The following is a 17656-nucleotide window of genomic DNA, read 5'->3' as shown; positions in this document are numbered from 1 at the left end:
TATGTTTTTGAACACTCATTCATATATAAAGTTTACATTATTTTATCAGCTTAACAAATTTTTTCTACAAAAATACTTGTGATGTTTATGTTTTTGTGACTCAGAACTCATAGACCACATTTGTATAAAATGTTTTTGTATTGATTTCCCGAACCCCTTTTGGACGTCTACCTGACATCCAATAGGGGTCATAGTCAGACGTCCAGATACTGTACCAGATCTGCACGTTGTATAGACGTACAGATAAGAGCCTGGACCAACCGACCTAATATAGACATGATCTGCATGTCCAGCGGACGTCTCATGTTTGGTGGGATGTTGTCCTGTGATTTAACAAACTATTGCTCATGAAAATTAACATTGATAAAGATGATCAGTACTTGTATTACACCACAAATGAAGACCAAGATTACATGTTAAGATTGTATGTTTATTATATGTATTTTTATTTCACAATGAAAAATTATTAAACAATATGAAAAGCATGGTTAGTTTTAAGTTTACATGTAAGTACATACAGTATATATTCGGCACTTGTGATCTGATTGAAGATTAATGCTTCAGAAGAAGAAACATCATCAACAGATGTTAAAGTCCTCTAAACCCCACAAACAATGAAAGATAAATGAGAATGAGTAGTGAAAATAAAGTCATTTTATACATTGGGCCATAAAATACTTTTTAGGAAAAATAGAAAAGCATGTTGCGGGATTATGGACAAATCTTTTAAATTCTTTTTCCCTTGATTGCCTCTTACCCACAAAAAATAATGGAAAAAACCACAACAGTCTGGAACCCAAAGTTGTAAGCTGTGAATCTCTACATATAGATGAAGTCTGTGTTTGCTGATATCTATGATCTTCTCTCCTATTCAAATTTGGATCTGATGTCATAAATCAGAACAGCTACAGTAGCCACGCCCACAAGAGCAGAGACGACCAATCGGATCACAGATTCAGTCGTATCACAACAGCTGACACAATCTGAGGAAAGAAAAAACAAAATGAAACAGAGATGAAGTGAATGAATAAACACAAACATCACCTGTGACTCACCTGAACACGGCTGACAGAGTTGAGTGATGTTGAGATGTTGAGTTTGGTTTGTGTTGGTATTGTTGAGTACACAGCTGTATGTGTTTGTATCCTGATATTCAACCTCCAGAGGTAGAGAGAGTCTGATGTTGAGATCAGACACACTGATGCTGGACAATAAACTGTTTCCTTTGTACCAGGACAGACTCACACCTCTCATATTCAACACTGAACACAATAATAAACAATTTGAGACTGATGGTGATGATGATGAAGGACATTGTGAAGAGTTAAAGGTGATGAGAGGAACGGGCAGATGAGCTGTAAAACATGAGAGAATAAAAACATTAAAGGATTAAGAAATGAAATCCGAAGTGAAGTTTGAGTCTGAATCAGATCTCTGAATAACATTAACAGTAAGTTATAGAGCTGCTTTTATCAGATGTATTGAATGAAAGTTTATTGTGATGTCTGTCAAAACACCAAATTAAATGAGAGTATTATTGTGAAAACCTGTATATCATGTTCTTACAGTTTTTTAAGTCTAGTGTATGTTTTTTGGTTTAATTTTGTTTCCTATTGTCGGTTTTATTTGTCTATGTTTTTTTAAAGTCTTAATTTCTCCTCTGTGTTTATGTCACCGGGTGAATGTGATGGAGCGGAACCAAAAACAGAGGAGAAGGGTTCCGCTTGAGTATGGTTTCCACCCGAACCTGATTTTTAATCATTTGTACTTCCTGGTTTCCCTAACAACACAATCGGGGCTTATTGGAAACAGGTGCGCAGGATTAATGTGGCGATCCACGATTAGAAGAGGAAATGAGGACGGGCAACATAAATAGAGCTGTAGCAACACACAGGGGAGCGTTGTTTCGGGCACGAGCTCCTTCATTGCCTAGGGCAGACCTGATCACACGCTCCGTCCTTGGAGGAGCCGGAGGGTGCCGTTGATCCACGGAAGCGCTTATAGCACAAGGAAAGAGTGCGGCAGCCAAGAAAGGCGAAAAGGACGGAGCGGTGGAAGTTAAAGGAGCACTACACCGGAGGGTGCTTTTGGTGCTTTTTGGTGCGTTTGGTTACCGTTGTGCAGAGCTGTGTATGTGCTTTACACTGTTCCCTTAGGGAAGGAAGCGGGAGACGTTGATGGTGTAACTGGAAGGAAAGAGAAGAGAGGTGACTGGGTGAAGTGTGATTATTATACTGACGTGACCGGATCGAGTCAACAGTGAGGGAGTTACAGAGTATCTGTGAAGAGCTGGGCACGTGAGTACCGCATACAACTCTGCTAGTGTTTGCAATGAGGTGTACCCGAAGCGGGTTGTGAGCGTGGTGCTTTATAGCGGCCCTACTGGGAGAGAAAACGTAGGTGAGCCGGGAACTAACATCTAGGCGAGTGGGAGATCTCTGCCCGGAGTTCGCCCCCGCTTTCACGTGAGTACCACTGTCATCAGTTGTATGGAGTATGTTTGCTGCCAGCTTGTGTGTCTAAATTAGGTTTTGGAAGTTTCCTTGACCGAGCAACCGGCCCCACCGAACGAGTACAGGGTGGGCGAGCCGAGCGAGGTGCAGTCCATACGACGAAGAGGTCCCGCGGTCACTACTACCATCCTCTCCTTTTGCTGGTGCGGAAATTGTACCCAACGAATCCCCTCTCAGGGACCTTGGTCGAGCTGAGCACCTGTTTGGAGTCACGTAACGTGTGAAAATTGCTGTGGGTGAGTCTGGACTTTACTTTGTGGGTGTGTGCACTAAGAATTGCTGTGTGTGCTGTGTTGGTAGAACCAGGTGCCGCCCTCAGTCCAGGAGTATCCTTGGGAGGACACCAGCGCGTTGTAGTCACCCCAGTAGAAGGAGAATTAATCTGTAAGGTGGGACCTCCGGTGCGTCAGCCGTGATCTACACTCATCCCGAGCGTGGGCAGTAGGAAATCCTAGCGGGCGGCCGTGTGAGTAAAAGAATGCACGACACCTGCTGTGTGGCGCTGGGGGTCATCCCGTAGTGCAAGTGCACACGCATCCATCATCTCCGTACGGAGCCTCGTCGAGAGTTCGCCCCAGTTAGTACCCCCAGGACCAGAGTGGAGGGGAAGGAACTAGGGAAGCGTTCAGGCCGTATACGCATCATACCCGGCGCCCCCTTGTGTGTAGCCAGCGCCATGTGGATCCGCTGCCCCCGGGACACGTGTTGGGTAAGACGACCATTTTTTTTTTACCTTACCTGTGTGATGCAACTTACCTCTGCCTTTTAGGCCGCTGTGAAGAGGAGCGTAAAAGACCCAGTGTATTAAGCCTCTTACCTGTGTGTGAAATACCTTACCTGTGTGGTGCAACTTACCTCTGCCTTTTAGGCCGCTGTGAAGAGGAGCGTAAAAGACTCAGTGTATTAAGCCTCTTACCTGTGTGTGAAATACCTTACCTGTGTGGTGCAACTTACCTCTGACTTTCAGGCCGCTGTGAAGAGGAACGTACAAGACCCAGTGTATCCCCAGCATGCTACGAAGAGGAGCACAAAGGTCCCAGTGGGACAAACCTCTTTACCCCTGTCTGGATCACCTTGCCTGTGGACTTCATCTATCTGGTTCCTCCGGCACGGCCCAAAGATGACGCCAGGAACCTCAAGGGGCAGAGAAGGACACAAATACCTCAGACCGGTGACAGGAACAGGTATCAACGAAAACTTCAAACGAAGCACTAATTAGACTTTCCTGTTTTGCCTCCAGGAGAAGCGGAGGGCGCCACGGATAGCAGGGTCCCTCTAGGAAAAGGAGTTCTAGCCCCCGCTGCACTTGAAGTGGTCCTGGAGACCAGAAGAAGAGTTGCTTTTAAACTGCCCTTCCCCCTTTCCCCTTTCTTTTTAAATATTTAATAAAGTGTCATTTTAATAGTAGTATACTTGTCTGTCTGGTCATTGGTGTGGTCTTGGGAACCTCCTCGAGGTGGAAACTAGGAAGGGGCGTGACCTTGTTTAGTTATCTTTGGGTCCGCCCCGGCCTGTGACATTTACTTTGTGTGTAATTTAATGCCATCATCCTTCCTCAATTGCTTTATGCCTGTGTCACACTATTTCTCTTATTTTAGGTATTTAGTTTTTTTAGGTATAAATGCTGGTCTGAACAGGTGCGGTTATGTCAATTTAACAACCAGACATGCAACAAGGAGCTTTACGGCTTCTTTTAGAGGAATAAACTTGTAAAGGAAAAAAGCATCTCAAATTAGAAGTGACCATAATTAAATCTGACCACACAGGAAAATCCCCAGTGTTAAATTAACTCTATCAGTGTTAAATCAACACTATTTGGTGTTTATATAATCCACACCAAGATCGGTGTTAAAAAAGACTGGTGTTAAAAATATAACTCTGAAGCAGTGTTAAAGTTAATGAGATAATGAAGTGATGATTAAGACATTAATGGTGAACACCTGCTGGTCATTCAAATCAATTACATTTTGGACATTTTCCTGTCTCTAAATTTTTATTTTGATGACTCGTTTTCTGGAGAAAATACTAAAATAATAAAGAAAGACAAATTATTAAATGCAATAAATGAATACTGTTGGGTGTATCCCTCCAAAAGCTTTCACGTTTGCCCCTCTATCAGCATCTCTGTTTGAAAAATAAAAAGATAACTTGCTGAGTTATTTTCTAAATGGATAAGTTTAACTTCTAAACAACTGTCAGAACAAAATACAAGTGCTCAACTATTCCAGCATCCACACACGTGATTTAGTAGACAAATCTTCTTTCTGACGCGATGTCTCACAAGTCAAATAGACATTTATCACAAAATGTATCACATTAAATCTTAAGTTTTTGTTTGTTATGAGTTCATTTGAAGTCACCATTACTGTGATTAGTGTTTCCTTTAGTTAGACATTTGTCCCTTGATCTTCTCTGATCTAACTCTCCTCTTTTAGCAATAGCAACAATGTTTAAGTAAAACCACTTGTTCATTGCTTCATGTAGAGGGAAAACCTTCCAGATCTTCTCAGATTGTTTATTTTTATTATATTCTACTCTACAAATCATTGAAACATTTGATCACAAATTAATTATGAAGAAACAGGCATATAAAAAAGCTCTATGCAAATGACATTGTATTGAATGAGACTGCTGTAGTGCTTTAGTGTTTTTTTGTTGTGTTTGTTGTTTTCTGCTTAAGAGAGACTTCATGATTTCTGATACAAATCTCAACAATGGTGACAGTTAATGGTAAGAAAGTTGCTAAATTTTTGTCATGTTGCAATGCATGATGGGATTTATGAATGAGTTTTCTACAATCCTGGTACCCAGCATGCATTGCGGCATGAAGCTTTGTTGTTGATTGTCACCATGATTGTGTTTTATAGGCTGATTGTTGATGTCTCAGTGTGTCTGACTTACACCACAGATTAGATTTGGGTAAACATTATTTAACTCTTCCGGTTATGTGGACTTTCACAGCACTGTTGGATTTCATGGGAGCCTCACAGGGTTGGCAGAACATAAATTAAACATTTATATTTAGAGATTACTTTTTTATGATATCATTGAATCCCAAGACTTATACTTTCATACTAATTAACATAGTATAAGTTATAGACTTCATTTCTCTCATCTTCCTCTGCTTTAACAGATGTGTTTTATAAACACACTGCCACAATTAGCAGAAGAAAACTAACATCAAACTTCAAGACCCAAGTACCCAACTAAAGGAAACACTAATCGGAGCAATGGTGACTTACTTTATTAACCAGATTTACAGCAGTTCTTTAGAAGTTAAACTTATCATCCATGTAACTCTGCAAGCAAGTTGTAATTTTAGTTTTCAAACAGAGATGATGATAGTGTTTATTTAACTATGGTGATTTCATCTATTGCATTTAATAATTTGGCTTTCTTCCTCATTTTAGTATTACTTTCTCCAGAAAAAGAGTCAACAAAATAAACATTTTAAGACAGGAACAATTCCAAAATTGAGTTGATTTGACACGGAATGACCAGCAGGTGTTCACTATTGATGACTCAATCACTTCATTATTTTATTAACTTTAACACTGATTTAGTGTTTTTTTAACACCAATCTTGGTGTGGATTATATAAACACCGAGCAGTGTTAATTTAACACTGGGGATTTTACTGTGCACATATGAGGGACTTGAACCTCTGAAGCCACAACACAACTGAATGAAGGTGAAAATACAAATCAACTTTAAATCTTTACTCACTATAGACTTTAATATAGAATCTGGATAAATCCTCTACATAGTTGTTGACCATTAGATAAAGTCCAGTGTGTTGAGTTGTGATGTCTGTGATGGTGAGATCTCCAGTCTGTTTATTCACTTGCAGTCTGTCTCTGAATCTCCCATCAAGAACATCATCACGTATTGAGATTTCATTAAGAGGCCATCTATAGATTCCAGCAATAAAAGTATATTGAGGTCCAAATGTCCACCGTAAATCATCATATCTCTGTATTTCATCAATATCAATGTGTAGAGTAACAGAATCTCCCTTCATCACTGACACTGACTTCACTTCATGAGCACCTGCACACAAACAGAGACAAAGATTGACGATTGTCTAAACACAAATGTATTATAACCAACAACTGCATCTTTCTGGTGTTTTTGGTTAATATTATTCAGATCAATATAAAAATCATAATAACACCAAAAAATATTTTGTCTGGCAGTAATGCATCTTAAAATTAGATGCCAACCTGAAGAAAAGGAGGAAGAGGAAGAGGAAAAGGGAGAGAAAGTGGAAGAGGAAGAAGAAATGGAGGAAGAAGAACATCAAGAAGAAGAAAAACAGCGGAAGAAGGGCGAGGAAGAAGAAAAAGAAGAGGAAGGGAAAAAAGAAGAAGAAAAAGAAGAAAAGGAAGAAAATAAAGAAAGTCACTAATAAAAGTTATGTTTTTGTTCCTGATCCTGTTTCTGTTCTTGTAATGTTTTGTATTTTATATTAAACAAATATAAATCTGTCACTCACATATAACTGCATGAACTTACAGCATGAGTCAAAACTATAACATTTAAATTGACATTGTGAACTGTGAATAATGTATTTGTTAGCACAATTGTATTACTATTAGCTTATAAATGCTGGTCTAAGATACTCTGTGAGGAAAACTCGTTTACTTTCGGTTTTAAGACGTTCAAATATCACAAACACGCTATTTGGTTTAATCATTTATAAATATAATGTCATATATGTTATTAAAAGACATATTTATATTTCATTTTTGTGTAATATTAAACTGTATCTGTTAAAATGAAGCATCCAGGTTACCGTGTTATAAAGTTTTAAGCAGTTGTTATTTCAGAATAACATACCTGCAAATGTTGTGAATGGCCAATCAGAAACAAGCATTTTTGAGTGCTGTGTAATAAGTCTGTTTAACAACTCGACATACAACAAGAAGTGACCATAATCAAATCTGACCTCATATGAGGGCCTTAAACCTCTGAAACCACAACACGACTGGAATGAAGGTTAAAATTCAAATCAACTTTAAATCTCTACTCACCATAGACTTTAATATAGAATCTGGATGAAGTCCCTCTGTTTATTTTGTAAAGTCCAGTGTGTTGAGTTGTGATGTTTGTGATGGTGAGATCTCCAGTCTGATCATTTATCTGCAGTCTGTCTCTGAATCTCCCATCAAGAACATCATCATATATTGATATCTTATTAGCTGCTTTATTGATTGCAACGATTGTGCGAGACCGTTGCAGTATAAAACTCCACTCTATCACTTCATCTTTCCGTAGGTCAGTAATATCAGCGTGTAGAGTAACAGAATCTCCCTCCATCACTGACATTGGCTTTCCTAGAAAAGTAGCACCAAACACACCTGCAGGAACAAACAGAGACAAAGATTGAAGATTGTCTGAAACAGGAGATGCCAAATGTATTATAACCAACATTGGCATCTTTATGGTGTTTTTTGTTAATATTCACTGGTGTTTCCAAGGGGGGCCACAGCCACTTCTAAACAGACATTGGCCCCCCAGCCAGAATTATAAATAATAAATTATAAATAACATGGACATTGACAAAATACACAGGAAAATCCCCAGTGTTAAATTAACTCTACCAGTATTAAATCAACACTATTTGGTGTTTATATGATCCACACCAAGATCGGTGTTAAAAAAGACTGGTGTTAAAAATATAACTCTGAATCAGTGTTAAAGTTAATGAGATAATGAAGTAATGATTAAGACATTAATGGTGAACACCTGCTGGTCATTCAAATCAATTACATTTTGGACATTTTCCTGTCTCTAAATTTATATTTTGATGACTCGTTTTCTGGAGAAAATACTAAAATAATAAAGAAAGACAAATTATTAAATGCAATAAATGAATACTGTTGGGTGTATGCCTCCAAAAGCTGCAATCTTTCACGTTTGCCTCTCTATCATCATCTCTGTTTGAAAAATAAAATGATAACTTGCAGAGTTATTTTCTAAATGGATAAGTTAAACTTCTAAACAGCTGTCAGAACAAAATACAAGTGCTCAACTATTCCAGCACGCGTGATTTAGTAGACAAATCTTCTTTCTGACGTGATGTCTCACAAGTCAAATAGACATTCATCACAAAATGTATCACATTAAATCTTAAGTTTGTGTTTGTTATGAGTTCATTTGAAGTCACCATTACTGTGATTAGTGTTTCCTTTAGTTAGGCATTTGTCCCTTGACCTTCACTAATCTAACTCTCCTCTTTTAGCAATAGCAACAATGTTTTATTAAGACCATTTCATTTGTTGCACCAGTTCATTGCTTCATGTAGAGAGAAGCACTTCCAGACCTTCTCAGAGGGAAAATAATTGACAGCAAATTGAGTTTCAATTGCAACAAACCACCATCATTGTGATCAGTGTTTGCATTTCATTAGCTCATTTGCATTTTGAAGGACACACCCAAAAACGGCACACTTTTGATCACACCTACAAAGTGTAAATTTTAAAGCTCACGTAACAAACGCTGTTTCTGCATTTCTGAAGTTAATCTGGAGTACCTATAGAGTAGTATTACATCCTTTAAAGGCGCTCTAAGCGAATAATGTGCGACGTCACTTCCTGTTGATGTTTGAACTGTTTTCAAACAGACAGAGCGTAGCTAACTCCTCCCCCTCCCTTCCGTGCTTTCATGAACGCGCCCAACCCCCACCCCCAAATCCTTCTTGTCGTTTATTGGCTGGAATACTTTGTTTGGTTTTGTGCTGCTAGGTTTGGCCATTTGTTGATATTGCCGTTTGTGAAGCCTGGGCTGTCTACAGAGATCGCGTTTTTTTACAGTTTGATCAGAGGACAGGCAGCAAGCAGATAGTGAGGAGATGTTTCCGGTATGTAACAAAAAATGTTTTATGGTCTAAAACGCTTCAATTCGCTTAGAGCACCTTTAAATCTCAGAAGATTATTTTGTTTAATCAGATTTATAAAAGAAAGATTAGCTTTACCGAATCTTTCTGATAACTTTCAAAAAATGAAGAAGGAGGAGTTACTACCGCGGGAGGAGCGAGTACGAGTCATGCAACACTTTATACAACACTGTTTAACTTATGATTCACTACATGTTTGTGTCATTTATATAATATGCACCTGCCTATTTCCAACATAACACAGAAGTCTTACTTACCACGTGTAACTCATGACCTGGTTTGGACTTTTCAATGAAATTCAGAGCATCAACACACGCAAAACTCCGCTGCTACAACGGATAATAAACTATATCCATTGTTTCCATAAGGCTGGCTTTCTGCTCCTTACATCCAAAAACACTCTTGGTCAGTGTTAAATAAACACTGTGGGTGTATATATAATCCACTCCCAGATGGGTGTGTATAAAGACTGGTGTTAAAATGTAACACTGAAGCAGTGTTGAAGTTAATGAGATAATGAAGTGATGATTAAGACATTAATGGTGAACACCTGCTGGTCATTCTGTGTCAAATCAACCTTGATTTTAGAATTTTCCCTGTCTTTAATTTTTTTATTTTGATGACTCTTTTTCTGGATAAAGTAATACTAAAATAATGCAGAAAGACAAAATATTTAAATGTAATAGATGAAATCCCCACAGTTAAATAAACACTATCATCATCTCTGTTTGAAAACTAAAATTACAATTTGCTTGCAGAGTTACATGGATAACTTCGATACAACTGCTGTAAATCTGGTTAATAAAGTTAGTCACCATTGCTCCGATTAGTGTTTCCTTTAGTTGGGTACTTGGGTCTTGAAGTTTATCGTTAGTTTGTTTCTGCTCATTGATGCAGGGTGTTTATTAAACACTTCTGCTAGAGCAGAGAAAGATTAGAGAAATGAAGTCTAGAACTGTTCCAATGTTAATTTTTATGAAAACATAAGTGTTGTGATTCAATGTTCTCATACAAAAAAATAATCACTGTATATGTGTATAATTTTATATTTGGTCCACCCCATGAAATCCATATAGCCTTAAAAGTGGATATTTTTCACCGAAATCTAATCTGTGGTGTCAGTCAGACACACTGAGACATCAACAATCAGCCTATAAAACACAATCATGGTGACAATCAACATCAAAGCTTCATGCCGCAATGCATGCTGGGTACCAGGATTGTAGAAAACTCATTCATAACTCCCATCATGCATTGTGACATGACAAAATTGTGCAAATTTCTTACCATTTACTGTCACCCTTGTTGAGATTTGCATCAGAAGTTATGATGTCTCTCTTAAGCAAAAAAAAAAAACAAAAAAAAAACAACTAAAGAAACAACTAAAGCATTTTAGCAGTCTCATTCAGAACTGTGTCATATTCAGAGAATTTTTGCATTATTGTCTATATCATTTATTTATGATCAAATCTTTTAACGATTGGTAGAGTATAATATAAATAAACAACCTCAGATGGTATGAAAAGTTTTCCCTCTACATAAAGCAATGACCAAGCAGTCTTAATAAAACAATGTTACAATTGCTAAAAGAGTAAAATTAGTTTAGTGAAGGTCAAAGGACGAATGTCTAACTAAAGGAAACGTTAATCACAATAATGGTGACTTCAACTGAACCCATAACAAAAACAAACTTAAGATTTAATGTGATACATTCTATGATTAGATTGAGTCAGAAAGAAGATTTGTCTACTAAATCATGTGTGTGGATGCTTGTATTTTGTTCTGACAGCTGTTTAGAAGTTAAACTTGTCATCCCGGTTTAGAAAATAACGCTGCAAGTTATAATTTTAGTTTTTTAACAGAGATGATGATAGAGAGGAAAACATGAAAGATTGCAGCTTTTGGAGTCATACACCCAACAATGTTCATTTAATACTGGGGATTTCGCTGTATTCATCTATTGCATTTTGTCTTTCTTCATAATTTTAGTATTACTTTCTCCAGAAAAAATTCCAGGACAATTTAGTTAATTTGACACAGAATGACCAGCAGGTGTTCACCATTAATGTCTTAATCATCACTTCATTATCTCATTAACTTCAACACTGCTTCAGTGTTACATTTTAACACCAGTCTTTATACACACCCATCTGGGAGTGGATTATATATACACCCACAGTGTTTATTTAACACCGGGGATTTTGCTGTGTAGCTAGCCAAAGGATTGAGTGGGTCAACAACTTCATGTACCAATGGTCAAGTACTTCTATATGGGAACGAAAGCTGGATTATAACAGAGAAGCACAAACAAAGCCTTAACAGTTTTGCCACCAACTGCTACAGAGCAATACTCAACATCAAGCGCTTGGACAAAGTCTCAAATGCAGTGATATACCAAATGATCGGTATTGACCCACTAGACCTCCAGATACAACAGAGGCAACTTAGATATTTCAGTCATTGTCTGCGCAAACCAGAGTTCGAGCTGATCAATAAGTACATTCTCTATCAACCATTCAAAAGACACAGGTGAAGAAAGCGTGGTAAACCAAAGCTTCTCTACCCGCAGTATATAGGCAAATTGATCAATAATAAGATACCACCATCAGTTGATGAAATGGAAACAGAACGGAATGGAAGAAGATTGTTGACGCCTGCAAACCACAAATATTTGCAGCCGACTGATGTTGATGATGCCACACCATTGCTGTCACCCATACATAAGTGTTTATACTAAGTATTTTACAATATATCTGTCAAAACACAGCAATGGAGAAGCGTTAGTTACAACACAGCATGAACAAATCAATGCATGCAGCTCAACGGATGGCGGATTTGTGTACGATTAAATGTTGCAAGTTACTGCCGATCAAAAAGATATTCTCCTAATAAATGCCATCATTTTTCTCTAAGGAATAATTTCGATCGTTAGAAATGCGCATTGATACTTCCTTTTCTTAAATAACCATAAAATCAGCTTATTGCATGTGATGTTAAAGCGTCTTACGTTTTTAAGGGAAAATATGTACTAAGGACTTTTTTAGCAACGCATAGCAGAACGTAAGGTAATGCTTTAGCATTTAAGGGTCAATACTTTTTGACAGCCTTGGTTCACTTAAGGTTATTTCTTGGACCCATTTTTTTACCATTAACCTTATATCTTAACGATTTGTTTAGCTAAAGGACTTTCAAGCAACCGGGCAGTGATCCGCTAGAAGATCTTCAAGGCAGCAATGCAACATGAGTTTCTTAAACTATTTTCCTCTGAACTTTACTCCGGCTTATACTTTTCTTTATTATTGGCAAGCCACCCAACAACTCTTTACAACAACAACAAGTCTTTATATAAAGGGAAATTAAGATAAAGATAAAAACAGAAGCGCTGAATGTCTCCAACAAATAGAAACACAGAGCTGAATTCAAACTAGATAAGTAATAATATTTGATCAAAGTAAATGCAAATTTTGTAAAACACACAAAAAATTAAATAATTGAAGTCATAAAAACACATTTATAACTCACCAGTCAGACGGCACATCAACAAACAAATCAGAAATCTGTGAAACATTTTCTCCAGCGGGTTCAGTCCAGAAATCTGAAATAATAAACTCCTAAAACTCTTAAAAGCTGATGAACACTTCGTGACAAGACAAAATGACAAACACACAGTTGCGTGCTTTTCTGCAGCTAAAATAATCTTCTGTATGCATGTTAATGTTCAATTTTCTCACATTCAGATCTCACACTCGTATATGTAAAGAGGAAGGAAGACGCCAATACTGCTCAGAAACATTAAACACATCACACATCTTTATATGTGTTTTTCTCTCTAATGCTTTTATCTGTCACTCACATACAACTGACATCTTACACTATTATTCATTTTATAAAATAACTACAGGGCAGAAATAAAGAAATTCTTGAAAGCCACAGACTTCAATGCAAACTGTCTGTAATGGTCAAGATATCATGTTATCCTGAGGTTTAAGAAACTATTGCTCATCTTTAATATACTGAAAATAAACATGATAAAGATGATCAGTACTTGTATTACACAATAAATATAGACCCATATTAAAGGTTTAGATTGTATTTTTATTATAGATTTTCTATTTCACAAAGCAAAATTATTACAGAATATAAAAAGCATGGTTAGTTTAAAGTATACATGTAAGTACATACAGTCTTTATTCTGCATTTGTGATATGTTAGAAGCTGAATGTTTTGTTATTCAGCCACTAGAGGGAAACATCATCAACACAACAAACACAACTGACCGGTCAATAATGATGAATGACAGATCATTACATTATGTGTTTGAAAATGTTAAACTGCTCTAAACACACAAACAATGAAGAAAAATAAATGAGTGGTGACAATAAAGTCATTTAGGCTATAAAAGATGTTTAAGTTGTATTGTAAAATGTTTTAGCCTCAGAAAGACATCTAGACACATATAATAAACAAAATGGCTGGATCTCTTCCAAATGCACCAAACAAAAGCACAGACCTGAATCCCATTATAATAATACAAATACTTTGAAAGAATTGAAGAAATAAAAACACATTTATAACTCACCAATCAGACGCCACATGAATGAACAAACAGAACAGAAATCTGTGAAACATTTTCTTCAGTGGTGTGGAAAAATAAACAAGTCTAACAAATTGTATATGTAGAAAAGCATAATGATGTTGCAGTATTATGGACAAAGCTTTTAAAACCTTCCTCCCCTTATCGCCTCTCACCCACAAAAAATAAAGGAAAAATATCACAACAGTCAGAAACCCAAAGTTGTAAGCTGTGAATCTATAGATGAAGTTTGTGTTTGCTTATGTCTATGATCTTCTCTCCTATTCAGCTTTTCTGGATCTGATGTCATAAATCAGAACAGCTACAGTAGCCACACCCACCAGAGCAGAGACGGCCAATCGGATCACAACTTCAGTAGTATTGCAACAGCTGACACAATCTGAAGAAAGAAAAACAAAATGAAACAGAGATGAAGTGAATGAATAAACACAAACATCACCTGTGACTCACCTAAACACGTCTGACAGAAATCAGTATTGAGATGTTGAGTCTGATTACTGATGGGATTGTTTACCACACAGCTGTAAGAATCATCCAGACACTTCAGATGAAGAGAGATGCTGCTGATGTTGAGATCAGACACACTGATGCTGGACAATAAACTGTTTCCTTTGTACCAGGACAGACTCACATCTCTCACATTCAAAACTGAACACAACAACACACAATTTGAGCTTGATGATGATGAAGAAGCACATTGTGAAGAGTTACTGGTGATGACAGGAACGGGCAGAGGAGCTGTAAAAAATATTAAAGGATTAAGAAATGAAATCTGAAGTGAAGTTTGAGTCTGAATCAGATCTCTGAATAACATTAACAGTAAGTTATAGAGCTGCTTTTATCAGAGGTTTAATGTATTGAATGAGAATTTATTATGATTTCTGTAAAAACACCAAATAAAATTAGAGTATTAATGTGACCACCAGTATATCGTTTACTTTCTTTTTTTAAGTCTCTTGTCTGTTTTTTTGGTTAAATTTTGTTTCCTATTGTTGTTTTATTTGTCTATGTCTTTTTAAAGTCTCCTCTGTGTTTACTTTGTGTGTAATTCAATGCCATCATCCCTCCTCAATTGCTTAATGCCTATTTCACACCAACACTTTTCTTTTCTGTTTCTAGGTTTTTTAGGTATTATGAGCTTATGAATTCCGGTTCTTCACAGCTGCTTTTAGAGGAATAAACGTGTAAAGGAAAACAGCATCATAAATTAGAAGTAACCATAATTAAATCTGACCACATATTGACTTGAGCCTCTGAAGCCACATCATGACTGAAATGAAGGTAAAATAATAATCAACTTTAAATCTTTACTCACCATAGACTTTAATATAGAATCTGAATGAAGCCTCTACCAAGTTGATGGTCAGTTGATAAAGTCCAGTTTGTTGAGTTGTGATATTTGTGATGGTGAGATCTCCAGTCTGTTTATTCACCTGCAGTCTGTCTCTAAATCTCCCATCTAGAACATCATCACGGATTGAGATCTTATTTGCTGCTCTATAGATTTTAGCAATAAGAGTCTCTCGAGGTCCAAACATCCACTCTGTCAGATCACGTCTCTGTATTTGACTAATATCAGTGTATAGAGTAAGAGAATCTCCCTCCATCACTGACATTGACTTCACTTCATCAGCACCTGCTCACAAACAGAGATAAAGATTGAAGATTGTCTAAACGCAAATGTATTATAGCCAACAACTGCATCTTTCTAGCCTAGAAATCTAGACGCACCCTAGCGGCCGCAAAATATATTTGCTGCCAGGGTTTAGTCTAGGCACTCACAATACACTTAACAGCTCCAAAAACCAAAATTTGGTCAGGCCAATCACATCGTGTGTAGCGTCTGTGGGGCGGGCTTAACATAATGACGACAGAGCTGTGACGGTTCCTACTTGAAAACAAATAATGGCTGCTGCTGCTGGCGAACAGCTTTCTTTTGAAGCGGCTTTGGCCGCGACTCTGGAGGACTTAGACTTATGTTTTTCTTTGAGAGAAGAGCAAATAACCCTACTGAAGTCCTTTTTAAGCAAGAAAGATGTGTTTGGAATTTTGCCGACTGGTTACGGTAAAAGTTTGATATACCAGTTAGCTTCGTTGCTCTGATTGGTCATAGCGCTATCCTATTGCGTGCAGAGGCATTTTGAGGGACAACCTTATATCCCGCCCCTTGCATTGAGCCTTGATGTAGGTCTGGCTAACCAGGCTAGCATCTTTCTGGTGTTTTAGGTTAATATTATTCAAATCAATATGAAATAATGACACCAAACATTTTTTTGTCTGGCAGTAATGCATCTTAACATTAGATGCCAACCCAAAGAAAAGGAGGAAGAGGAAGTGGAAAAAGGAGAGAAAGTGGAAGGGGAAGAAGAAATGGAGGAAGAAGAACATCAAGAGGAAGAAAAACAGAGGAAGAGCGGAAGCAGAAAAAAAGAGGGAGAAGTGGAAAAGGAAGAAGAGGAAGAAGAAAGTCACTAATAAAAGTTATGTTTTTGTTCCTGATCCTGTTTCTGTTCTTGTAATGTTTTGTATTTTATATTAAACAAATATAAATCTGTCACTCACATATAACTGCATGAACTTACAGCATGAGTCAAAACTATAACATTTAAATTGACGTTGTGAACTGTGAAAAATGTATTTGTTAGCACAATTGTATTATTATTAGCTTATAAATGCTGGTCTGAACAGATACTGCGGATATGTAACCCCGGATTTCCACCGACTGCGGAGCGGCTGCAGATCAGCTCCGCTGCGTTACGGCTCCGCACTCCGCACTCCGCCAATACCCACCAGATCCGTATTTGTTGCAGAGCGGCTGCGTGCTGAAGTGACGAGGACCTATGAGGTCTCGCAAATTCACGTGATGATCGCGCGATACCTAGTTCTGTCTCTGCCCATTATGCCGTTGAATTATGACGTTTTTACAAACCAGCCCAGATCACAACACGAGATCTCGTGTAGACAGGGCAGTACATCAAATCCATCCAAAAATTAAAAAAATAAGAAGGCTGCTAAAACATTTATTTATGCTCTATCTTTAATGTATTTATTTGAAACTCCCCCTGGCTCTGTTCTTGTCTATTATTTGTTGTTTCGGTATTAATGACTTTATTTGTGTGTGTTTGTAATGTTTATATTGCAAATATTTAATAAAAAAAAAACATGAGTTCTCGCGTATTCAGGTATGATCCCGCGATAAAGTCATGGCTACGCCCTGCGGAGCTGTCCGGCATCCATCAAAAATAGAAGCTCTGCGTATTTGTGCCGGAGGGCTGCGGATGGCCGGAGCTGTGATGGATTCGGAGCGCAGTCAGTGGAAATACACACATTGGCCCTCATTTATCATTCTTGCGCAGAAACGGGCGTATATGTTGGCGTAAGATTATGCTTACACTCCTCTCACCGCCTGATTTATGAAGCTGTGCGTACCTCTGAAATTCAGGTGTAAGCAATATCTGCCCTTCATAAATGCCGCGGCTGAAAACGATCGTCATTAGAATAACACACCCATATAAATTCAAGTCTCCACCTCACCCACGCCCTCATTTTACGACATTGACACATGGAAGACGGCAAAGACGAGAAACCAGGGAAGTGGAAAGAAACAAAAAATTTTATTTGGGAGTTTAAAGAGCGGGATTAAAGACACATT

General features: G+C 37.6%; 2 protein-coding genes across 2 annotated transcripts in view; both read right to left on the bottom strand.

Annotated features, from left to right (window-relative positions):
- Nucleotides 1-488: 488 nt before the first annotated feature.
- On the bottom strand, nt 489-13084 carry LOC135722883 (uncharacterized). Its single transcript, XM_065244377.2, has 5 exons — nt 12933-13084; nt 7546-7872; nt 6239-6562; nt 1056-1355; nt 489-983 (listed from the first exon to the last, which is right to left on the bottom strand). Exons 1-5 carry the CDS (start codon nt 12976-12978, stop codon nt 868-870), a joined length of 1113 nt encoding a protein of 370 aa, XP_065100449.1. The 5' UTR covers nt 12979-13084; the 3' UTR covers nt 489-867.
- A 448-nt stretch (nt 13085-13532) lies between these two features.
- The window catches only part of LOC135722963 (uncharacterized), a 50464-nt gene continuing 46340 nt past the window's right edge, over nt 13533-17656 (bottom strand). Inside the window, exon 4 of the mRNA XM_065244383.1 lies at nt 13533-14383. Coding sequence (XP_065100455.1) covers nt 14265-14383 — 119 coding nt within the window. The 3' untranslated portion in view covers nt 13533-14264. The remainder of the gene's footprint in view (nt 14384-17656) is intronic.

This window comes from Paramisgurnus dabryanus, chromosome 24, assembly GCF_030506205.2.
Source record: "Paramisgurnus dabryanus chromosome 24, PD_genome_1.1, whole genome shotgun sequence".
In the NCBI taxonomy this organism is placed as follows: Eukaryota; Metazoa; Chordata; class Actinopteri; order Cypriniformes; family Cobitidae; genus Paramisgurnus; species Paramisgurnus dabryanus.
The sequence above is the reverse complement of the archived record's forward strand: the minus strand, read 5'-3'. Positions and strand labels throughout refer to the sequence as shown.